We start from the raw sequence: 25,322 nt of genomic DNA, 5'->3' as shown, positions 1-25,322 counted from the left end.
CAGCAAACACAAGAGCAGACATTACACCCCAGCACTGGGAGTTCAGGAGTGTGTCGCAAATACTAATGATAGATAAAAGAGCCCCACAGAAGCGCTGCACATAACCCAACACAACACAACACAACACAACACAACCCAACACACACCATACACTGGAAGACAGGAGAGGTTAAGGGGTTTCATTTCAACATATGCACAAACTGCATACTGAACTCTACAACCTCACAAGGAAATCCACAACCTCACAGGAAAATCCACAACCTTAGGCTGAATGTGTTTTCTAAGATGATGTGAGGACTTGCTCTGTTGTAACTTTGTAAAGGACAGTCAGTTCGCTATCCAGGCGCTTAGTACCAAAGTTATATGAAAAATACTTTCTTTGTGCATTTTGTTGCCATTATTCCTTACCGTTGTTTGGGTGATTTGGGACGCAGCCCCTTTTCTCGTGAAGTATCACAACATCCGCTTATCACGAAGGGAACATCGTAGAGAAGCGTTACATGTAAAGAAACGAGGTTATCATGGTTTCCTGCTGCAGTACCGTACGTGTCTTGGACAAAACCGAAGTACGCAACATTTAAATAATTTGGGAAACAAATTAAAGACACTGGAACGATGAAATCAAACTTCATAATGCACCTGAAAACACACCCGGATAGGTTTGATTAGTTTACGCCACCTAGCTGTCAATACAGCTAATAGCCTATATAAAGAAATTTCCATCTCCTGTCACTTATCCTGGTAGTGACTCTAGCCTAAAGACTTGTGACTTGACTTGGTATTTTGCCGACTTTTGAACTTCTCCGCTACCATCCAACGTACAACATCGTCTTGAGGCCTGACAGGTTTTTTTTCAGTCTGCAAATGTTAAACTGTCATTACACGAAGCTTCTGCCTGTTTGAGCACTGGATGTTTCTTCTCTGAAAACTGGTTGAAAACCAAACTAAGACCTCCACACAGTTCCACGTCTACATTACGCTTCTTACTTTCTACAGCTCTATTTAGATTTTAATCACGTTTTAGTTTGTAGCTTTTTAGATAACAAAACAAACAGAACACCTGGGCTAAGGTGTGGTTTACATTTTTGACTATTAACAATCATAACTGACTTTCCTGGTTTTGAAGGACACATTGTGTTATTTCACTGTCTGAGAACAACACAGTAGAAGCCACAGTTCATAAGGCTGAGACATGTCTGTGGCCCTTAAGACTGATAGGCTGTAGTAGCGTAGGTGGGGTGACATTGAACAGTTTAACTTACTCTTATGTGTGTGTGTGTGTGGGTTTGTGTGTGTGTGTGTGTGTGTGTGTTCTCACTGCACAGATGGGTAAATTGACAATTTCGGTAATGGAAATGGCATATTTACATTTTACTCCATTGAGGTTAAGACCTATCACATTACCTTAGGTTATTTTAGGATACCATAAGACCTATCACATTACCTTAGGTTATTTTAGGTTGCCTTAAGACCTATCACATTACCTTTGCTCAAGCAGGCAGTCTAATGAGCTGGTTTTGCCATGTTGGGAGAGGTGTAAATCTGAGCCTTGGTGGGGGATGTTTGAGAGGGTAGCCCCCTGCAGTCTGAGACCTCCATGGGCAGCACACACAACTACCAACTCAGCTGTCTGTTCCTGTGATTTAGCAAACAACTCAAGCCAATTAGCACAGCCAGAGTTCCTCTCTGATATGTAGACATTGCAGACAGGTTAACCCAATTAGAGCTCTGAAGGGTTCCTACAGGTCCAGTGTTAAAGAAAATAAGGGAAGAAAAGTCAACATAATAGAGGGCTGTTGACCGAGTCTATGAAGATGCAAATGACATGGGTGTGTCTTCAACGTGTGCATAATTACACTTAATATCTCTCAGGAGCAGCACTGTGAGAGTGTAGCAGAGGAATGTGGTGATAGTGATTTAATGTGTGAGTTTGTAAAGAGCAGGGAGAGACCACGGATGAGCAGCAGCGGTCCAGTAAGGGCTCGGTAGCATCGCCTGACAGCTGTCTCATGCCCCAATGGGTGAAATCTGAAGGGCAGTTATGCAGCTGTGGCTGAAGCCAGGGGTAGTTATATGGTTGTGCCAGGGCAGAAATACGGCTAGGTTGGGGGTTTATATGGCTGAGCTGGGGGCAGTTATATATTTGGGTCGGGGCAGTTATATGTGTGGGTCGGGGGCAGTTATATATCCTGTCTAGATGTCCCCATGTCTCATACATAGTCTACTGCTCCATCCAGAAATATTACAACAGCCAGACACAGTACACAGATTCACGTGTTCTGTGCTACGTCCTGAGATTGTGCTTCATACTGGCTCAGGAAGTATCTTGTGTGGATTCCCTACTCAAATGTATACAAAGGCACAGATATAACACACTGAGTACATTACACCACACTGTTACATTACTAATATATATTTTTAATTCCATTCTAGTTATGAGGCTGTACGTTATCAGTGCATGTATGCAAACACAAAACGACATCTATATATTTCCAAATGCAATGGTCAAACAAACAAATAATCTATTTTCACTCAGTTTTAATCAAAGTCACAAACTCGAATTAAAAGGAAATGTTTTTTTTCTGACAGTTTTTAGAGTTTTTTTTTAGCTTTATTTTTCTAGTACAATTTTGTTTCACATTCTCATGACCCAAAATGAGTTTTTAAACACATTGTTTACATTTTCTACATTATTATCAACAGAAAAATCAGAGTAATATAGTCATCAATTTATTTTACAGTTATGATTTAATTTTAGCAAGTATGAAAAATGCCCACACTTAGGCTAAAATTATTCTAAAACACGTAAACATATATATATTTAATGAAAGCCCACAGTAAACACAGATTTTCGGTCACGGGCGTGTTGAGGGGTCTGTTGAGGTTGAGGTGGGGCTCCAGCAGGACTCAGGCAGCCGCCATGCTGAACCACTCCCTGACCTCCCTCAGGGTCTCTGCTACCCACTTCACGTTGGCTTTCGTCTGGTCAACGGCCTGCTGCAGGGTCAGGGCAGCAGGACCAAAGCCCACGTCAGAGTGGTCCTGCTGAAACTGCTGGAGCTTCAGAACACCAGGGCGTCCAGGGGGAGCACACACCAATCAGTAACGTGGTTGACAATGGCATATGTCACAATATGTGGTGCAGCTAAGAGTAACACACCTGGGTGAGCTGGGCCTGGGTTGAGAAAGCCTGTGTCACGCCCCTTATGAGCTCAGGGAATGAGAATGAACCTGCTCCATACCTAAGACAGCACACAGTCACGTGCATCGGCACACAGTCACGTGCATCAGCTCATGGCCACATTCAGCACACACATAGTCACATGCATGAATACAGCCTAACTACAGATAGCTACAGTAATAGGAGAAACTAGTACAAGCATAAAGAACTGATATATGGTCAGTGTTGCTGTGGAAACTCACTCGGTGAATATGTACTTCCAGTTTCGCCTGACGAAGTTCCACGCTACCTCGCGGCCCACTTTATTCCCGCCCACCTGCACAATCACAGAGGTGGCGTCTTGCTTCCGAATCTTTGCAGGGTCGAGGGTGAAATGAAGGTAACTGCACATAAAAAGCAAACACAAACACCTTAGAGTGCACATACTGGTATGTACTGGTACATACTGGTACGTACTGGTACATACTGGCACATACTGGTACATACTGGCACGTGTCAATGCGATAAACACACCTGATGTGATAACTATGATATAGTGTCAAGGTTATTTTTGGTCTATACATTTTACCAAGAAAATTTGGTTTCTTAGCATAGGAGTGCGTCTACCAACCTTTCCAAAAGTTGTGTGTCTTTGGTACAAGCCAGGGCAGACATCAATCTACCCGCCTCAGTTGCAATGGTGGTATTCTTAAACATCCTCCAGGCAAAGTCCCACTCCTCAGCGCCCCCTGCAGCAATGGCACTGCAGTACACCGTGGACCTCAGGTTTGGGTTAATGCTGATGGGGAGAGAATTACTACATTTAAGTCCTCCTACCAATACATGCAGAGTCTAGGAGGACATAGAACAGGAATCCCTGGCTGGCTGTGGGTGAGGACACTCAGCCCGACGGTCTCACGGGTTCTGTGCCGGGTCCGCCATCCACTGTGAGAACCAGGACCAGGAGAGACCGAGGCAGCCATCTTCTTCAGCCCTGCACGCCACCCTGATGGCGTTGTCCTGGTTGTACCTGCACACATCCACATGGATGGGTCTCAGCAAATCAGCCCCATGCAGAAGCATGATGTGAAGAAGACATGAACCTCACAACTGAGACTGATATCTACAGCCCAGTCCTGTCTTTCTAATGGCAGGAACTATGGAGTTGTCACAGGTTTGTTGTTTGTAGCCTTTGACTAAGCGTTCTACTGAAGCACTTCAGACAGGGTGAGTGTGAAATTGCTGCATTGTTAAATGTGTGTAACGTACTGGTCTGTATTTTCATCAGGTTCTTGCATCCACCCTGTTTTATTAGTCTTGAAATGTTCAAAAAGTGGCGTCACTTGTTTCTTGAGGTATTTCTGCAAAGAGATATAGAGATTGTCTTTAATAACTTTATACACTACAAGTTGGTAATCTTAGTCTTATTCATTTAAATTAATGTAACACATAATGTTATGAATGTGATTTCATGTGTAAAAGTGCTGATACTTGTGAAAAAAATGACCTGCATGTTTGCATAAACGTCTGTTTGCTCAAACATGTAGAGGAAATATTCCAGATTGAACAGGGCTGATTCCCAGGGCATGTACGATCTTTCCCTTGAGAGGAACTCTGTGGTGTTCAGTGCTACGGCAACAGGGATCATCCCGGCCCTGCAGAGATCAGCCACCATGAGAGAGTCAAACCAGAACAATAATGAGAGAAGCACACCCCATGTGCTGGGTTACGTGAGGACTACATCAGTGTGTTGGGTTACGTGAGGACTACATCAGTGTGTTGGGTTACGTGAGGACTACATCAGTGTGTTGGGTTACGTGAGGACTACATCAGTGTGTTGGGTTACGTGAGGACTACATCAGTGTATTGGGTTATGTGAGGATTACATCACTGTGTTGGGTTATGTGAAGACTACATCAGTGTGTTGGATTATGTGAAGACTACATCAGTGTGTTGGGTTACGTGAGGACTACATCAGTGTATTGGATTATGTGAGGATTACATCACTGTGCTGGGTTAAGTGAAGACTACATCAGTGTGTTGGGTTACGTGAGGACTACATCAGTGTGTTGGGTTACGTGAAGACTACATTAGTGTGTTGGGTTACGTGAAGACTACATCAGTGTGTTGGGTTACGTGAGGACTACATCAGTGTGTTGGGTTACGTGAAGACTACATCAGTGTGTTGGGTTACGTGAGGACTACATCAGTGTGTTGGGTTACGTGAGGACTACATCAGTGTGTTGGGTTACGTGAGGACTACATCAGTGTGTTGGGTTATGAGAGGACTACATCAGTGTGTTGGGTTATGAGAGGACTACATCAGTGTGTTGGGTTATGTGAGGACTACATCAGAGTGTTGGGTTACGTGAGGACTACATCAGAGTGTTGGGTTACGTGAGGACTACATCAGTGTGTTGGGTTATGTGAGGACTACATCAGTGTGTTGGATTATGTGAGGACTACATCAGTGTGTTGGGTTAAGTGAGGACTACATCAGTGTGTTGGGTTATGAGTCATACAGTGGGGATCTGAAGCTGCTCACATGGTTTCTCTGCTGGTTTGGGTTTATTACCTTGCAAGGTTAAAGGCATCATCCACAATTTGTGCTCTGTTTACTTCTGGAATGACCTGTTAGATCATGAATGTCGTATTAGTGAAATTTATATTAGTAAGCAAAATACAGTGAAATCCAATCTTAACAATCTCACAGAAACAACAAGTATTAAAACAATGTATTTATTGCTATGGGCATGCACATTTGTTGCATTAGTATTTATGGTAATAATCTCCGGGTGACTGTTCACTGCTGTGTGGGTTTGACCTGGGAGGTCTGTGTGGGTTTGACCTGGGGGGTCTGTGTGGGTTTGACCTGGGGGGTCTGTGTGGGTTTGACCTGGGGGCCTGTGTGGGTTTGACCTGGGGGTCTGTGTGAGTTTGACCTGGGGGATCTGTGTGACCTGGGGGCCTGTGTGGGTTTGACCTGGGGGGGTCTGTGTGGGTTTGACCTGGGGGCCTGTGTGGGTTTGATCTGGGGGATCTGTGTGACCTGGGGGTCTGTGTGGGTTTGACCTGGGGGGTCTGTGTGGGTTTGACCTGGGGGGTCTGTGTGGGTTTGACCTGGGGGCCTGTGTGGGTTTGACCTGGGGGTCTGTGTGGGTTTGACCTGGGGGATCTGTGTGACCTGGGGGTCTGTGTGGGTTTGACCTGGGGGCCTGTGTGGGTTTGACCTGTGTGGGTTTGACCTGGGGGGTCTGTGTGGGTTTGACCTGGGGGTCTGTGCGGAGCTGCTGTAATATGCGTTTCCAGTTTTCCGGGTCATAGTTCACTCTGTAGTATCCAGTGAGGTTAATGTTCAACAGGACCCACTTCTCCCCAGCTGTTTTCATGTCACTATGATTCTCTGGGAACAGAGGGGCAAACACAGGACCGTCAGGATGAACAGGCTTGGCAGTGATTTCAATCAGTGTTTCTCAGTCCAGTCCAGGGGACCCGAGTGCCACTCCAGGTTTTTGCCTTGTCCAGGTCCAGGCACATCCGCATCACATATTCAGTCTGAATCCCTTAGTTCAGCTGTGCATAAAACTCAGATGTTAATTCAGAAATGTGTTTAAGCTACATATTGGAATCATTTAATCATTTAATTAGTATTTGTAGTGTAGTGTAGTGTTTTAAAGGTCTAATTACTGATTAAATGTATTTTGCTGCTCATTGACTGGGTGATGGGATGAGATTAGTCCTGATCTCACCGCTCCGCTGCAGAAGCCATGTTGGTTTCTGTTCCACTCCCGATTTCATCCAGTTAATGGGAATGAACCACTCATGACTTCAGCCACAAAGAATAAAACCAGACTGAGGAATTAGGACAGAGAAACAGAGAAGCCTGGAAGACATCAGACCTACATGAGACCTATGTAAACATCAGAACTACTTAAGGCATCAGGTGTACTTAACATCAGACCTACTTACAACATCAGACCTACTTAAGTCCTCAGACCTACTTAAACTCCTGACCTACGTAAGTAATCAGGCCTACTTAAGTCATCACACCAACTTAAACTCCAGAACTGCTTAAGACATCAGACCTACTTAAATTCCAAGTGTGTCCTGCCAGTGGAGTCTGGGTCCAGGAGGAAGCGTTGCTGTGTCAGCTGTCCAGTAGTGGTGTCTATGGAGACCACTGGGAAGCCAGCTTGAAGAACCCAGCGGTCCATGATGTCACTGACAGTCCCAGGGAGAAGAACGGTTCTGTTGGCATCAACTGCCTGAATCAAATAATCAAATGCATTAAGTTACCTCAACACAAGAGGGCAGCACTGCTACACTATCTCACTCATTTGAGCAGGAGGATTAAACAGGGAAAGAGAGCAGATGTAAATGTGACTTACTCTCTGAAGATGATCCCACAAATTTGAGGTAACTGTATTTTTATAAGCAAATGTCTGCAGATACGTCTGCAAAAGTAAAGGAAATAGATAAACATTCATATATATGTAAATGTTTTCATAATTATTTACATAAGAGACATTCAATCTGGTCTTTGACTAAAACCTCTAACAGCTACACAAAACTGAACATTATAACTTTAAATAGACAAATAATAAAGAAACAACAACATAGTAATAATAATAAATAGATAATAAATAGATAAATAAACAATATCTCACACGCAGCCCTCCAACGAATATGGAGTTTGTCAGAAACTCTGACATCATCCTTAGCACCAATGCGCCCTGGAGACAAACTCAGAGCATAACTCAGGACAACAACATATCAGTGGCAATAACCTCCCCTGACTAAAAGAAAATACATGTGGACTTTTTCCACATTCTCATTTTGTTGCTTACATATAAACCATAATAAACTGTCAAATACATAAAGAAACATTCTGTGCTGGTTCTTATATACTGATAATAAAATACATTATTATTATAAGTATATAATGTATATAATAAATTATATACATTATAAGTAAATTAAATTAATGAATTGATCTGAATTGCATTGTGCTCGAAGGAACTGATTTGAAGTGTGTGTGTAGTGAGATTTCCCCAAGCCTGACCTTGCTGTAGGAGATGGTGTCAAACAGCTCATTGATCTGCTCTGGTTTCATGATGTCCTCTTCTTTAGAGGAGAGTGGGTGGGAGGAGGCCAGAGCGTCCACGGCAAATACTCGATGGATGTCGTTCAGCACTATCAGGTCTTTCTGTGATAGAGAACACCGAGGTGTCATGAGCTACAAAAAATATTAGAATGGAAGTCAGTAGCCTACGTGTAGTGGCACTAACCCAAGAGTCTGTAACAAACACTAAGAGTCTCTATCACACAAAGAGTAACAAACACCAAGATACTCAAACACCAAGAATCTCTAACAAACACAAATAGTCTATAACAAACACAAAACGGCTGTAACATACACCAAGAGCTTCAAACAAACACCAAGAGTAATCAACAGTCCATAACAAACAACAAGAGTAAACATCAACAGTCCATAACAAACAACAAGAGTCTGTAACATACACAGAGAGCTGGATTTAGAATGCCCAAAATGAACCAGTATGAATAATGGAGAATGTTCTGGAAACTTCCTTACTCTAAAAATCACAGACACTGTGCATAACTGTTTGTTGGTGAAAGCTGAGTCAGTATGTCCTGAGCTTTGAGCTTGACAGAATTTTGGAAGTTATTGTTTTACTGGCTGCCGTGTGGTTGCTTTGATGGACAATGTCCTTTCAGATTACAAGGTTGTAGCATTAAAGAGAGACTTCATTGTGTGTGTGTGTGTGTGTGTGTGTGTGTGTGTGTGTGTGTGTGTGTGTGTGTGTGTGTGTGTGTGTGTGTGTGTGTGTGTTTATCCATTACTGACCAGATTCCCGCGGGGTTCGGTATAATCTGCACCAAGGTAAGACATATATGTTGCAAATCCTTCAGTCAACCATACATCATTCCACCAGCTCAGAGTCACAAGACCCCCGAACCACTGACCATAAACAACAGAGTCAAAACAGGGTCAGAAATACAGCAGGCAATTAAGTGTAGAACAGGGTGACAAATGAAGTCTACCAGCAACTGAGTACCATGTGGGCTAGCTCATGGGCCATCACAGAGGCTGTCTTCCACTGGTCTCTGTTGGAGGAGATGTGGGGTTCGTAGCAGATATCCGTCTCTCTGTATGTGATCAGCCCCCAGTTCTCCACTGCTCCATGGTGGAGATCAGGCACAGCAAGCTGATCTTCAGAGTAGATACATTCCATCAGGATGTACAGAGACGGGCTATCCACTTATGCTAAACCAGCACTGCGCACTTAATCCAAAGTAAACACGTGTTACACATTTCCATAAGATGATTTCAAACTACAAGACCTTGTTGAATGTTAAAATAAAATGTATTTATTAATTTATAAATAAATACATAGTGTGTAGAGTATATTCACATGTTGATTGGCTCCTCACCACCCAGTCCACGTTATGGCACTAACCCAGCTCCCAGTTCCCCATGTTAATGGTTTGGTTCAGATGTGCTGGGAGCTGGGACAGAACGTGAATGTGGACCATCTGGTGACTGGTGCAGTGGCTTCAGAGAATGACGCCCCTGATGTTTAGAATCGCTTAAACTGTTTATTCTCATAGGTCTTAGGACATAAGTAGATGTTTCCATTAAAGGAAGATAATGTTAGGACAAATGGAGATGTATTGTCATTATAATGAGCAGGGAGTTCCTAGGAGTGGTGTTCTGTGGTCTGAGGCTGTTGTCACAGTGGAATTCACTTCTTACTTCTAAGAGAAGCCATGAGGTTGTTAACAATGAGCCAATCAAATAATGATGCTAATGATGTGAGTGTTTGGTTGTCATGACCAAATGTCAACGAATCAGCTGACTGGCCTGCACCGACGTACTGAATATTCAGTCCTACCCAAACCACATGGCTTACCTAATTTCGAGAGTGGGTAGGTCACACCACAGAAGTCCTGAAGGAAGTGGAGGATGCGTTCGGTGAGCTGGAGGGCGTGCACACAGAGGCCGTTAGCCACTGCAGTTCTTCGCGCCCATATCCGCACCTGCACACGCCAATAGAGGGCGCTAGTAAAAACGCACATCATGAAGCACCTCACCAGGACCAAATCTGAACGGAGTTGGATGAAGTGAAATAGAATGAAACCTTTAGGAGTCTTGGACTGTTTTGCCATTTTTTGGAAACTTCTGATTTTGCCTTTATACATCACCTTAAATAATGCTTACATATGCCAGTGTTTGGGATCTTTCATTCAGCACATTATAACTTATATAATCTATAATACACAAAATATGTTTTATTATAATACACAAAATTTTTTTACTATATTAAAGCATACTCAATGAAGCATTTAAAAGACAAAAAATGAAAATGTAAATATGAATTTATAACTATTTAACTGAGAGTCTATCTCAGAAACTAGAATGGCATTCCAAGCCTGCACTTCTGATGGAAGCTAACAGCAATCTCAATGCTCAACCTGACTGTACTTTTATGTGATCTCTTGAAGAGTCATGTGGTCACACTGGCATGATCAAACACTCCAAAGGACTCCATAAACATGACCCATGTGTGGGCAGTTTACAACATAAGATAAACATACACTGTAAATAAACATACACTATAACTATAACATTGTAACATGAACTATAACTGTAACTATAACATTGACATTCTGATTTTTGTGTATAGACCAAAATAGATCTATGTAATAAAAACACATATGCATCAATATAAAACAGTTTAAACTCATACCAAAGTATCTTCTCTTGACTGGACATTTGTGTAGTCAGTGATGACCAGCGCTAGCAGGTAGGGGGACATGGACTCTGTGGGTTTAAACCTGGTAACAGTGACAGCTGTGCCATCAACCACTGTGTCCACTGTATCTAAAACACAGAAAGACAGTGTACAGTGCCGCTAATATCAGCTAACAACTGCTTTATGAGTGAGTGAGTGGTGTAACTACTGACCCCATGTTTCCATGGCGTTGGAGAGGGCGACTGTTCCACGGTCATGGTACAGTGTGATGTAAAAGAAGGCCTTCATGGCCGGCTCGTCAAAACAGGGGAAGGTTTTCCGAGCGTGGGTGGGGTGCATTTGACTGGCGACTACTGTCCTGTTGGGAGAACCATTTTATACTGGGCATGAATACACACACACACACAATCACACACACCTGGAGTGAGGGACGATTCTTCACCAGTTCTCCACCAGCTGCTCTGAATCTTTCTGGGCAGGTATGTGTGTGTGTGTGTGTGTGTGTGTGTGTGTGTGTGTGTGTGTGTGTGTGTGTGTGTGTGTGTGCATAAATAGTGTTGGCATAAAGAGGATGTACACAGGACAGGCCGACCCTGCAAACACAGCTGACCTGACTGTGCAGAGGTGTGAGTGGAGCACAGCGGATAACAAAAGCCCCCGGGTGTAAAATATATGGACCGCTATTACTTCCAGTTATGAGGTGGTAAAGTTAATGACCTTACTGTCTACGTTAAAATCAGTTGTAAAAATCAGATAAATGGCAGGATCATCTGATTTACAAACACTGATAGCGCACAAACTCAATCAGTAAAGTGTCAGAATCCTAATAGCACGGTTTACAGCTCCCTTGTAGATATCTTATCTGTGCTCCACTATAAGGACTGGCGCTCCCACAATGCCAGACAATGTCCCACTGTGCCAGGCTGCCGGAGTGCCAGACACACAGTCGACCACACAGGAGGAGCAGCACTGTCTCACGTGTCCTGAGGGACGTCCCAGCACGGGTCCAACTGAGGACATAGCATGTGATTTTCACAGCCAGCACACACTCCTCCACACCTCTCCACGCAGCGTCTTAACTCCCATACTGATTTACATGAACACACTCAAGGGAACACACACACACACACACTTTCATTAACAGATGTGCGTGTTCACACATCTGTACCCATATACCTTTATACACACGCAATCCATCTGGTTATTATCTGTTTAAACACCATCAGGCAGAACACAGCGCTGTGTTTCTGAGATGCCCGTGTCTGTGTTTCTGAGAAGCCCGTATCTGGCCAAGGCTGTGGATGTTTATAGGAGAGCACATGTCCGCCACGCAGGACAGACAGTCTGAGCGAGCAGCCACAGTGCAGGGGCAGAACTGCAGACTGGACGCACCAGAGGACAGACGTCCCACTGGAGGAGGACGCACTGCAAGTCAGTCAATGTGTGAGTCAGTAGCTTAGACATTCTACCAAAGAGGCAGATGAGACATTCACCTAAACCATGAAAATCTGAATGACACACTTTTTGACATTCTCTAAACACAAACTGTCTCTCTCTCTCTCTCTCTCTCTCTCTCTCTCTCTCTCTCTCTCTCACACACACACACACACACACACACACACACATGAACACACACATATACAAATACACACACTTTCTTTCTCTCTCTCTCTCTCTCTCTCACACACACACACACACACACGAACACATACATGCACACACATACACAAATACACACACTTTCTCTGTCTGCTCACTCTCACTCTCACTCCCACTTGCCTCACCCCCAGGCTGCTCACTCTTACTCTCACTCACCTCACTCCTAGGATGCCAGCTCACTCTCACTTGCCTCACTCCCATGATGTTAGATCACTCTCCTGCCAGTGCTGCCTCCCATGCCCATGTCTAAATCATCTAAATCAGTTGCATGTACCTTTTCACTCCGTCTTCACTGTATTCACTCCTGTAGAATCCTCCAAGGTCGTTGGCGAGCTCCCCTTGAAACTCTGTATAAAGTTGGTAGGACTCCCCTGCTGTTAGTTTGCTGTTTAGCTGAATCACGAGATATTGGGTGGTCTCCTGCATCCATGTAGACGCGATGCTCGGAGCAGGTGCTCCACTGAGTGTGGTCAGAGTGGGGTCTGCAGTCAGGCTCAGCTTGTTGGAGTGAATGAGGATCAGGTCCGTCTCCTTCACGCACCTGAAGATCACGGTTGAGTTTCCCGTGAAGACATAGACGCCATGGGGATCGGGCGTGAGCCAGAGTGAGACGTGGTAAGTGTCTGGGAGCAGCGTGGCAGGGAGCCGGTAGCTGTCCCATGATGCAGCGGGCACAACTGTGGACGGAAGGAGCTGGAAGGTCCAGATGCCGATGAGCATAGCAAGAGAAGCAGTGGCCACCACAGTGCAGACTACACACATCGCACTGAAGTAGCATTTCCCCATGATCACCTGTGTCCTTCACAGTACAGACAAACACAGCGCAGAGTCAGAGGACACACACACAGCACAAACTCGCAGAGGAGGGCACACACAGGAGATGCTCCTTACACTCACAACTCAGTCCCCTCCCAAAGCCAGTTTTGACTCATCTGTTGGCGCTGTGTGAATCCTGTGCTCTCAGGTATCTGGGAGCTGCATGTGTGCTCCCTGGACGTGTTTTATTACATTTTGTGTCCCCTCTGACATGTTTACACAGCCATAGCTCAGAGTGGAACAGGCGGGTGGGAACTTACACCCAACCAAGCATGACATCATGATGTCATCGTTGCAAGAGCCTGACGGTCCACAGCTCCTCCACTAAAGAAACAGTAGAGGAAACTTAAGTTTGCTTTACCAAGAGCCGTGAGGTTAAAGAAGTTTTTAGTTGTACTGGACCTATTACATTTTCTATTACATTTTCTATTACTTTATTAGAATTTAGATCAATGTTTCCTAATGGAGCTGGGTGGATTTGCTTTTGACAGACAGGTAATAATAGTAAAATGCTCAAAGTTGAATTGGCCCCTTTTAAAGTAATTGCCCTCTGTCACGATGATAAGAGGAGAGCTGAGGGTGTAAGGTGTTCATTGTGTTCTGTCACAGGATCTCCACAGCGTGTGGACAGCTGTGTGAGTGGTACTGCAGGTGTGTGTGGAGACCCCTTCAGTGCACGGTTGATCCAGTTCAGAGTCTTCACAGTCCAGGAACTTCTGAAAGATCAGACAGATAGAGCCCAGGAGGTTCCGAAAGATCAGACAGTCAGGAGGTTCTGAAAGATCAGACAGGGGGACTTCATCTTTGCGGAAAACTGAGTTGAAGAACCAGGAAGTGATCATGACAGAGAAAGCGCTCACTGTGAATCTGGTGGAAGGCAGTTATCCATAAGTGCAGTTATAAAGAGAAAATAAGGACCATGTGGCAATCTTTAGGTAGGTGAGTGACCTCACTAGGCGAGAGGTGTCGGTGACGTTGACCCCTTCACCATTCTGACCCATTCACCACCCAGACTCCTTCACCACCCAGACCCCTTCACCACCTAGACCCCTTCACCACCCAGACCCCTTCACCATTCTGACCCCTTTACCACCCAGACCCCTTCATCACCCAGACCCATTCACCACCCAGACCCCTTCACCACCCAGACCCATTCACCACCCAGACCCCTTCACCACCCAGACCTCTTCACCACCCAGACCTCTTCACCACCCAGACCCCTTCACCATTCTGACCCCTTCACCACCCAGACCCCTTCACCACCCAGACCCATTCACCACCCAGACCCCTTCACCACCCAGACCCATTCACCACCCAGACCCCTTCACCACCCAGACCTCTTCACCACCCAGACCTCTTCACCACCCAGACCCCTTCACCATTCTGACCCCTTTACCACCCAGACCCCTTCACCACCCAGACCCATTCACCACCCAGACCCCTTCACCACCCAGACCCCTTCACCACCCAGACCCCTTCACCACCCAGACCTCTTCACCACCCAGACCTCTTCACCACCCAGACCCCTTCATCACCACCCAGACCCATTCACCACCCAGACCCCTTCACCACCCAGACCCATTCACCACCCAGACCCCTTCATCACCCAGACCCCTTCATCACCACCCAGACCCCTTCACCACCCAGACCCCTTCATCACCCAGACCCCTTCATCACCACCCAGACCCCTTCACCACCCAGACCCCTTCACCACCCAGACCCCTTCACCACCCAGGCCCCTTTACCACCCAGACCTCTTCACCACTCAGACCCCTTCACCACCCAGACCCCTTCACCATCCAGACCCCTTCATCACCCAGACCCCTTCATCACCACCCAGACCCCTTCACCACCCAGACTCCTTCACCACTCAGACCCCTTTACCACCCAGACCCCTTTACCACCCAGACCTCTTCACCATCCAGACCTCTTCACCACCCAGACCCCTTCACCACCCAGACCTCTTCACCGTCCAGACCTCTTCACCACTCAGACCCCTTCACCACCCAGACTCCTTCACCATCCTGACCCCTTCACCATCATGACCCCTTCACCACACTGACCCCTTCACCACACAGACCCCTTTATTGTGATGGTTTCTCTATGCATGCTTGCTGTTTTGCTTATACAGATACAAAACTCATGTATTTATTTATTTATTTATCGTTTATTTTCTTTCACAAAGAATATAATTTTGATCTTGGTCATCAAGCGTGCGTTTGGGGTATAACGCAATGTCCAGTCAGGTACAAAAATATACTGTAACTGATCAAAAATTACCACTTTGGGGGAAAAATCCACATGACAAGAAAATAAAAATTAACAGTGATACATTAACAGAAATGACTTCTATACAACATCAAGATAAAAAAGAGCATACGATAATCTTACAATATAAGAGCATACGATAATCTTACAATATAAGACCATACAATAATCTTATAAAGGATCTGTGGAAATGAGTAAATTCATTTCTCTTACTGTAATAACAGTGGGTCCGTGTGTGTGTGTGTGTGTGTGTGTGTGTGTGTGTGTGTGTGTTTGTGTGTGTGTGTGTGTGTCAGAGCCTCTCTCCTACATGAAGCAGAGTTTTGTCTGGTTATCCTCGGATTGCCTCTTGAAGCCAGGATTTCACCTCCTCCCTGTTTTGCTCCACCCACTTGATGTTGGCTCTGGTCCTCTCGATGGCCTGCTGGATGGCCAAGGTGCCCGAGCCGAAGCCGACATCATTGTTGGCATCCTTGAACTGTTCCAGCTGCAACACCACATTAAACCACATCAAACCACAACACACCGTACCATACCACACAATACCACACCACACCATACCACACCACACCACACCATACCATACCACACCACACCGTACCACACCATACCACACCACACCATACCACCCCACACCACACCGTACCACACCACACCATACCACACCACACCGTACCACACCACACCGTACCACACCACACCACACTATACCACACCACACCATAGCGTACCACACCACACCACACCATACCACACCGTACCACACTACACCACACCATACCACACCACATCGTACCACACCACACCACACCATACCACACCACACCGTACCACACCACACCACACTATACCACACCACACCATAGCGTACCACACCACACCACACCATACCACACCGTACCACACTACACCACACCACACCACACCACACCACACCACACCACATCACACCGTACCACACCACACCACACCACACCATACCATACCATACCACACCATACCACACCACACCACACCACACCACACCATACCATACCATAGCATACCACACCGTACCACACCACACCACACTACAGGACATGCCCTCAGTTTTTATTTAGATTTTCCCAGTGGGACAGATCTCTCCAGCGCAGCTACTAACCCTGTCACTGCTAACACACATTTCCTCTGTGAAGACTTTATTTCACAGAGCAGAACTACACAGACATTCAAAGCCACCGAACACCCCAGTTAGCATGTGGCTAGGAGTAATCATGTCCTGATGTCCCGCACTGGCCCCAGATGTAATGACGTCCCGCACTGGCCACAGTGCACCAGGTGGGACTCCAGCTCACGCCCAACACACACTGGGGCTTTAGGGCCATTGGCAGCAAGCCCTCTCTTTGGATTCTCTAAAGTGGTCAGTGTCCGTCCTAAGAATGTATTTCACATCCAGTCATTTTAATTTTGCTTATATTATAATATTATAACAGAGTACCCATGGTGAATAAACTACAGTGACAGAGTTGGAAAAGCAGACTGGGGAAAGCAGGTCTCTTTCACATACCTCTATGAGTTCAGATTCAGTTGAGAACCTTTGGGTGACCCCACTGATCAGTTTGGAAAAGGAGAATGATCCTCCCCCATACCTGAAGAAGAAGACATTTATTAGAGACTTTATTAGAGACAGAATAAACCATTCTCTTGGTGTGCACTCACTCTCTGAAGATGTCCTCCCAGTTGTCTCTGACGAACTTCCATGCCAGCGGCTGCCCCAACACATTGTTGGAGATGTAGATGATGACGGATATGGCATCCTGCTTGCGGATCAGCGCCGAGTTCAGCGTGTAACCTAGATACCTACACCATAACCACAGCACATACAGATCTCACGTAAAGATCACGCACATGCTGACTGAAATACTGTAAGTATTTTTGAAACACTAACGTACAGTTACTGAAACACTGAAGCAGTTATCTAAACAGTGGCTGAAATACTGACTGAAACAGTCCCTGGTGCACAGTACACAGAATCAATGAAGCAGTTACTGAATCACTGACTGAATCAGAAATAAAGCAGTTACTGAATCACTGACTGAATCAGAAGTGAAGCAGTTACTGAATCACCGACTGAATCAGAAGTGAAGCAGTTACTGAATCACTGACTGAATCAGGGCTGAGGATTGAATGGCATAGCACAGGGTTAGTGACCTTGAATCCAGAAGCTTTGAATCTCAATCTGCCCTCAACACACCTGTTTTAATTATAACAAGAAAATGTTTCTTAGCATAGGAGTGCCTCTACCAACCTTTGCAAAAGGTCTGTGTTTTTGGTACAAGCCAGGGCAGACATCAATTTATCCGCCTCAGTTGCAATGGTGGTATTCTTAAACATCCTCCAGGCAAAGTCCCACTCCTCAGCGCCCCCTGTAGCAATGGCACTGCAGTACACTGTGGACCTCAGGTTTGGGTTAATCCTGATGGATTAATTGATTGGGTAGTTAAAAATCAACTCATATGCAAAGAAAAAGAAAAAAATCACACAGACACAAAGTGCCACTATATAATCATGAGTTGTATAACAGAGTACATAATAGCAAGAAAATGTAATGAACTGCTTAAATAAAGTATACTTCAGGATTTAGTCTAACATATGCATTAAGTCTGTTAGATCCTATATATAGATGTTTTTACAGTACCAGGCTGTGTACAACTACTGCTGTTTTAATGTGACTAAATGATACGACTGACAGCCATACTTATCAGTGTGTAAAACGCCAGTCATATGAATCATTGCACTGATGTTATGTGAGTATAAATATCACTAACAGGTTGACGGTCTCATTGTCCATCCACTGCTGGAACCAGTCCTGGGTAAGAGTAATGCACTCATCTACATCAGAGTTGCAGGCCATGCGGATAGCATTCACCTCATTATATCTGAATAGAGAAAGAGGGGGATAGAGAGAGAGAGAGAGTGAGAGAAGGAAAGTGGGAGAGAGGGAGAGAGAGAAAGAGTGAGAGAAATGGAGAGGGAGAGAGAGGGTGAAGAAGAGAGTGAGAGAGAAAGAGAGAGAGGGAGAGAGGGGGGGGGATGTAATGGGTTAGGGTTAGGGTATGACCTCTGGCCAGTATAACATATTGGTCAGTATGGCCACTGGTCTGTATGACCTCTGCTTAGTATGACCTACGTCAGCCCTAACGTCTTACTAGTCAGCATAATATCTGGCCAGTATGGCAATGGCCAATATGATTTACTGGTCAGTAAGTTGTGTTCTCTGGCTAGCATGACTTACTGGTCAGTATGACCCTTCGGGATTGCAGTCCAGTTGCCTGTTAAGTTCTTGAAGTAGTTGAAAAGGGGTTCCACTTGAATCTTCATATAACTCTAAAGGACAAGGTTCATCTTATTAGCACACCCATTCCTCTGACATTGTTAACAGTGTGTGGACAGATATCTGTCAGGAAGCTGACCTGCAAGAGGGGAGCAACCTCAGTCTGATCAAACATGAGGTAGTAGTAGTCTAGGTTGTTAAGAGCCGACTGCCAAGGTATGTATTCTCGTTCTGCAAACAGGTACTTTGTGGTCCTCAGAGCCAGTGTGGTGGAAATGTGTTTTGCTCTGTTAACAGAAAAATATGTATTATATTTAAAAATATGTACTCACCAATCAATATGACATGATACAAGGTGTCACTAAAAGTTTATGCTTTTGAATCATTCAGATCTCACCTGGCGAGGTTAAAGGCATCATCGATTAACTGGGCCCGGTTAAGGACTGAAATGCTCTGTAAGAAAACAAATGATTGTTTTTCAAGTGAAAACGATATTTTAAAATGTAAATGCATGAGAAACCTATTTTTGCAGTACATTCAGTTCTTAAACTTAGCTTAAAAACTCACTTAACGTAAAATAACTTAAAAATTAATGAGTGTCCAACCAACACTGACATTCTAACATGATCAGTTTGTTAGAATGTTCAAAAACAAGTGGAATGAGCCAATGAAAATAGAGCAGAACATTCCGGGGTGATTGGAACAATCAAGTCAATCTATCAGTCAGTAATGAAGTCCACACTTGTATTAGCTGATGTCTATGAAGAGTCCATGGTCAGGGTGCCAAGGGACTCATTTTGCTGCCTTTTTAAGGCTGTTGGTACCTGAAAAGATGAGTTGAGTGTGTTCAGGAGCTTGTCCCAGTTCCCTAAGTCATAGTTCACCCTGTAGTATCCTGACACGTTGACATTGGCTAGTACCCAGTCAGGCCCAGTTGTTTTCATTAAGTCATTTGTAGCTGCATGCAGAGACAATGATATATTGCTTTACTATGATTAAAATGGTATCAGTTGTTAAATTTACCAGGTCATTTTTCAAAAACAATTCAGAAATTGTGAAAATTCCTCGTAGTTGAAATTTATTCAAATGAATCACTTTGCATTGTTATATAGTCTTATTATATAGTCTTATTATATTCTTATATAGTATTATTATATAGTCTTGTCTTCACTATATAAATACAGGTTAGTAGTATTAGCAGTAGTATTACTCTGTGCATGACAGTGCTGGTCATCGTTGCTCTGAATGTCGTCAGTTGTTCACACTTGCAGGTGGACACACCTGCTTTCTGCTGTCTGGATGCTGAAGATTAACAAACATTTTACCTGTTTTGTCCTGCAGCCAGTAGAGGTCCTGTAGAACTGCGGTTTTAATCCACTGAATAGGCACAACCCACTCATACCTAAAAGATAAGCACATGTTAAAGACACGGCTCTGCATGCTAAGCTCTGGAGATTACGTTCCTCTTACTTACACCTACTTGAATGGAGATGTTTGGTTCTCTTTATAGTCTGGGTCCAGGAGGAAGCGTTGCTGTGTCAGTTCTCCAGTAGTGGTGTTTATGGAGACCACTGGGAAACCCATCTGAAGAACCCAGCGGTCCATGATGTCTCCGACTGTCATGGGTAGCTCCGTGCCAGTGGTATCTACTACCTAGAGGAGTTCAGACACTGAAACACTGAGTGTCTTTACATCCTACCCAAAATATTACTGTCAATACTTTGCACCCTGTAGTCTCATTATTATATGCACCTATAGAGTATAACCCTCTCCCAAGAATGCAATTGTTATAAATGTTAAAATGACTACAGTAGGGCAGGAAACCCACCTCTTGGAGATGGTCCCACAGGTCTCTGTAAACTGTGTTGCTGAACTGGAAGTGGTTCAGGTAACTCTGCGCAGAAAAAGGACAGTTATTGAAACTGGAAAAATGGAAAGAAAGAAGAACCCAGAATAGGATCAGAATGAAGAGTGTGAACACACCGACAGCCCCGTCTTGAATACGGACTCAGTCAAGAAATCTGACAGCATCCTCAACACAGATGCCCCCTACAGACAGAAAGAAGACATTACCATTACCAGCAATGTGAGATGTTCCAGAATAGTCACACAACACCAGTAATTTGTTTTAATTCTGTATAGCATTTTGTATAACAATTCAAGGTTTTTTTGTTTTACTTTGTAACTCTTTTTTCATTCACACATTTCCAGCAAAAAATAACGAACTGAAATCAACAGAATGGAATGAAACCGATTGATTGTCTAACCAAACTGTCTAATCAAACTAAATCAATTTGAGTCAGACTGAACCAAACTGACTTACATTACATTGCACTGAACTGATTTGAAGTGTGTGTAGTGAGATTTCCCCAAGCCTGACCTTGCTGTAGGAGATGGTGTCAAACAGCTCATTGATCTCCTCTGGTTTCATGATGTCCTCTTCTTTAGAGGAGAGTGGGTGGGAGTAGGTCAGAGCGTCCACGGCAAATACTCGATGGACGTCGTTCAGCACTATCAGGTCTTTCTGTGGGCAGCACAAAGTGAGCTATCACGCCAAGCTTGGAAGAGACTGATCTAACCATGTCTGGCTCTCTACAGTGTCATAATCCTCTCCCGTGAGCATTTATGTGTTATGCTGTCTGAATGGAAATCACAGGAAATGATACACTGTATTACTGAACATTAGCTTTTGTATTTTGTACTTACAATGTTCCAGTCAGGTTCAACATTGTCAGCTCCAAGATATTCAACATAGGAAGCAAAGCCTTCATTCAGCCATAGATCATTCCACCACTTCATAGTAACTAGGTTCCCAAACCACTGTTTGAGACAGATAGAGAGAGATAGTATAGTAGTATAGTACAAATATAAATATGAAGTTTTACAGACATTGACCCGAAAAGTGGTACCATGTGAGTGAGTCTATGGTTGCTCTGTGTACCATGTGAGTCTATGGTGGCTCTGTGCACCATGTGAGTCTATGGTTTCTCTGTGTACCATGTGAGTCTATGGTTGCTCTGTGTACCATGTGAGTCTATGGTTGCTCTGTGTAACATATGAGCCTATGGTTTCTCTGTGCACCATGTGAGTCTATGGTTTCTCTGTGTACCATGTGAGTCTATGGTTGCTCTGTGTACCATGTGAGTCTATGGTTGCTCTGTGTAACATATGAGCCTATGGTTTCTCTGTGTACCATGTGAGTCTATGGTTGCTCTGTGTACCATTTGAGTCTATGGTTGCTCTGTGTACCATTTGAGTCTATGGTTTCTCTGTGTACCATGTGAGTCTATGGTTGCTCTGTGTAACATGTGAGTCTATGGTTGCTCTGTGTACCATGTGAGTCTATGGTTGCTCTGTGTACCATGTGAGTCTATAGTTGCTCTGTGTACCATGTGAGTCTATGGTTGCTCTGTGTACCATGTGAGTCTATGGTTGCTCTGTGTACCATGTGAGTCTATAGTTGCTCTGTGTACCATGTGAGTCTATATTTGTAGTGTGTACCATGTGCGCAAGCTCATGAGAAATGATGCTGGCAATCTTCTCTTTGTTCCCATTGGAGGACACTTCGGGGTCATAGAGCAGTGCTGTCTCCCGGTATGTGATCAGACCCCAGTTCTCCATTGCTCCTGCATTGAAGTCCGGCAAAGCAATCTGGTCTGTTCAACAAGAGAGCCCAGTGACCCCAGTGTGAAAAGTCTATAACTATATACTTCTGGTGATGCTTACAGTAATGTGATGTATGAATTAAGGTACTTTACATAACATTAAGCATAATACATATGATGTATGAGTTAAGTTACATTACATAACATAACATTAAGCATAATGCCTGTGATGTATGAGTTAAGTTACATTACATTACATCAAGCATAATACCTGTGATGTATGACTTAAGTTACGTTACATAACATTAAGAGCAAGTACAATATTGTTCTGTATGAGGTATTGTAGGATTCTCTCAGTATCATCTGCAGTATACTTCAGATGCTGTAGAATCTCCCCAGTATCATCTGCAGTATACTTCAGATGCTATAGAATCCCCCAGGATCATCTGCAGTATACTCCAGATGCTGTACAATCACGCTCCATCCCAAACACATGACGGTAGGGAGTGTGAGACTCATACCAGATTTGGAGAGGGGGTAGGGGGCATTGTAGTAGCTTTCGAAGAACTTGAGGATGGTACCCGTGATACTGAGAGCGTATTCTCCCTGGCCAGCAAGGATGGCTTCTTTGCGGGCGAAGATTCGGATCTGTGTGGGGAGAAGACCACTGACTTCCTGACTGCACTGTATTCTGACTGGACTGCTACGGTGTCCGAGGTGCATGCGTGAAGTACTTAGACTAGAATGACATACAAGCAATCCCACAATCAACATTTCACAAATATGTAATTACCAAGACATCTTCTTCCATATGATCAACATAACCATATTCACTGACAATAAACGCCAGCAAGTAGGTCGACATTCTCTTGGTTTGTTCGAATCTTGTTTTCGTGAGGACAGTGCCATCGATTGTAATGCTAACAGACTCTGGAATCCAAAAAGAGGCAGCAGGTGACAAGATTTTAAAAAGAGTTTAAGAAGAAGGTGAGAAGAGTTTTAATCAGAGTACATAATGAAGACTGCATGAGAAAATGTCAGGCACACCTTCCTCTTGTCTGTCACTGTATTCATTAAAGGAACATTAAGGTTTTGTGTATTATAAAATGTGAACAACACACTTACCGATGTCCTTGCTGTTGGAAAGGGCAACTGTTTCTGGGTCGTGGAGAAGAGTGACGTTAAAGTATGCTTTCATGGCAGGCTCATCGAAACAGGGGAATGCCTTTCTAGCATCTGTGGGCTGCATATGAGTTGTAGCCACCACTCTAGAATAACAAACCAAACGAGAGTTTGTCATTGTTTGGTCCTAAAAGGACCAAGAAAGGCCAAACAATGACAAGCAAGCCATTAACATGAGACATACGGGGCTTTATATGGCTTCACAACTCACTTGGGCACTCCGTGTTCCTCATATTCACTCCTGTAGAATCCTCCCAGGTCATTGGCGAGCTCCCCTTGAAACTCCGTGTGAAGTTGGTAGGACTCCCCTGCCGTTAGTTTGCTGTTTAGCTGAATCACGAGATATTGGGTGGTCTTCTGCATCCATGTAAATGCGATGCTCGGAGCAGGTGCTCCACTGAGTGTGGTCAGAGTGGGGTCTGCAGTCAGGTTCAGCTTGTTGGAGTGAATGAGGATCAGGTCCGTCTCCTTCACGCACCTGAAGATCACGGTTGAGTTTCCGGTGAAGATGTAGACGCCATGGGGATCGGGCGTGAGCCGGGGCCAGAGCATGACATCATATGCATCTGGAACCAGAGTATCTGGGAGACGGAACTTATTCCATGGCTCATTGGTTGGTGCTGTGGTTGGTGCTGTGGTTGGTGCTGTGGTTGGTGCTGTCGTGGTGACCACTTCTGTTGGTTTCACCTCTGCTGTGTTTTTGTTTTTTTCCTGAGAGTAGAGCACTGACAGAGCGATGATGGTAGCCACGGCGGCAACTCCTACAGTGATCACCACCGCAGCAACAGTCCTGCTAACGTAGAAACCTTTGCCCATGTTGGAGCGTAAGATACAGACAGAGCAAGCAGTCAGGTTCAGTGGCAGCACACCTTCTGATCTAGTGCGGGGTATTCTCTCCTCATAACCGTCTTTAATAGCTGATCTATTAACAAAGAATAAACCAGTAACCGCTGGGTTCCACAGGGCACATTACTTACCAGCAGCATTGCAGGGGCGGGGACTGCAACCACCAATGGGCTGATTGAATCTGCTGAGTTAGTTGAAAATGCACTATTGCACTAACACGTCTCTGGTCCTGGTGAGGCCTACACAAACTCATCTTAAATGCAACATTATCTGGAGAACTGAAATTGATTCTGATCCTGATTGTTGTCCTGAAAATCAGAAAGTAAGACTTTGTAGTGATGGTAGTTTGAAAGAAGTTTAACAGTAGACACTGCAGGCAAAGCAGGTTTACTCAAACAGCATCTTTACTAATTTAGTCACCATGTAGAAAAAAATTACACTAACAGGCCACTTTATTAGGTACACCTGTCCAACTGCTCATTAACGCAAATGTCTAATCAGCCAATCACATGGCAGCAACTCAGTGCATTTAGGTATTGGAAAAACGTTGCCTGGTCTGATGAGTCTCGATTTCTGCTGCAACATTCGGATGGTAGGATCAGAATTTGGCATCAACAACATGAAAGCATAGATCCATCCTGCCGTGTATCCTGCCCAGTTCAGGCTGGTGGTGGTGGAGCAATGGTGTGGGGGATATT

The 25,322-nt window shown here is 44.5% G+C and overlaps 2 protein-coding genes across 2 annotated transcripts; both read right to left on the bottom strand.

The window, feature by feature from the left end:
- Positions 1 to 2,629: 2,629 nt before the first annotated feature.
- Positions 2,630 to 13,448, bottom strand: LOC143527257 (aminopeptidase N-like). Its single transcript, XM_077022338.1, has 20 exons — positions 12,869 to 13,448; positions 11,148 to 11,293; positions 10,930 to 11,063; positions 10,093 to 10,219; positions 9,238 to 9,392; positions 9,027 to 9,140; positions 8,223 to 8,366; positions 7,828 to 7,893; positions 7,549 to 7,614; positions 7,250 to 7,425; positions 6,910 to 6,986; positions 6,430 to 6,563; positions 5,736 to 5,791; positions 4,668 to 4,815; positions 4,430 to 4,521; positions 4,080 to 4,190; positions 3,792 to 3,959; positions 3,424 to 3,564; positions 3,161 to 3,242; positions 2,630 to 3,060 (listed from the first exon to the last, which is right to left on the bottom strand). The coding sequence occupies exons 1-20, from the start codon at positions 13,378 to 13,380 to the stop codon at positions 2,908 to 2,910; spliced, it is 2,802 nt and encodes a 933-aa protein (XP_076878453.1). The 5' UTR covers positions 13,381 to 13,448; the 3' UTR covers positions 2,630 to 2,907.
- Positions 13,449 to 15,902: 2,454 nt separating this feature from the next.
- Positions 15,903 to 24,634, bottom strand: anpepb.1 (alanyl (membrane) aminopeptidase b, tandem duplicate 1). Its single transcript, XM_077022337.1, has 20 exons — positions 23,990 to 24,634; positions 23,722 to 23,864; positions 23,390 to 23,526; positions 23,118 to 23,244; positions 22,493 to 22,647; positions 21,698 to 21,811; positions 21,372 to 21,515; positions 20,975 to 21,040; positions 20,820 to 20,885; positions 20,472 to 20,644; positions 20,317 to 20,393; positions 19,816 to 19,949; positions 19,389 to 19,444; positions 19,131 to 19,278; positions 18,953 to 19,044; positions 18,486 to 18,596; positions 17,966 to 18,133; positions 17,377 to 17,517; positions 17,225 to 17,306; positions 15,903 to 16,165 (listed from the first exon to the last, which is right to left on the bottom strand). The coding sequence occupies exons 1-20, from the start codon at positions 24,592 to 24,594 to the stop codon at positions 16,010 to 16,012; spliced, it is 2,895 nt and encodes a 964-aa protein (XP_076878452.1). The 5' UTR covers positions 24,595 to 24,634; the 3' UTR covers positions 15,903 to 16,009.
- Positions 24,635 to 25,322: the final 688 nt, after the last annotated feature.

The sequence above is a fragment of the Brachyhypopomus gauderio genome, chromosome 11 (genome assembly GCF_052324685.1).
Source record: "Brachyhypopomus gauderio isolate BG-103 chromosome 11, BGAUD_0.2, whole genome shotgun sequence".
Lineage (NCBI taxonomy): Eukaryota > Metazoa > Chordata > Actinopteri > Gymnotiformes > Hypopomidae > Brachyhypopomus > Brachyhypopomus gauderio.
This window is presented reverse-complemented; position numbering and strand designations above follow the sequence as displayed.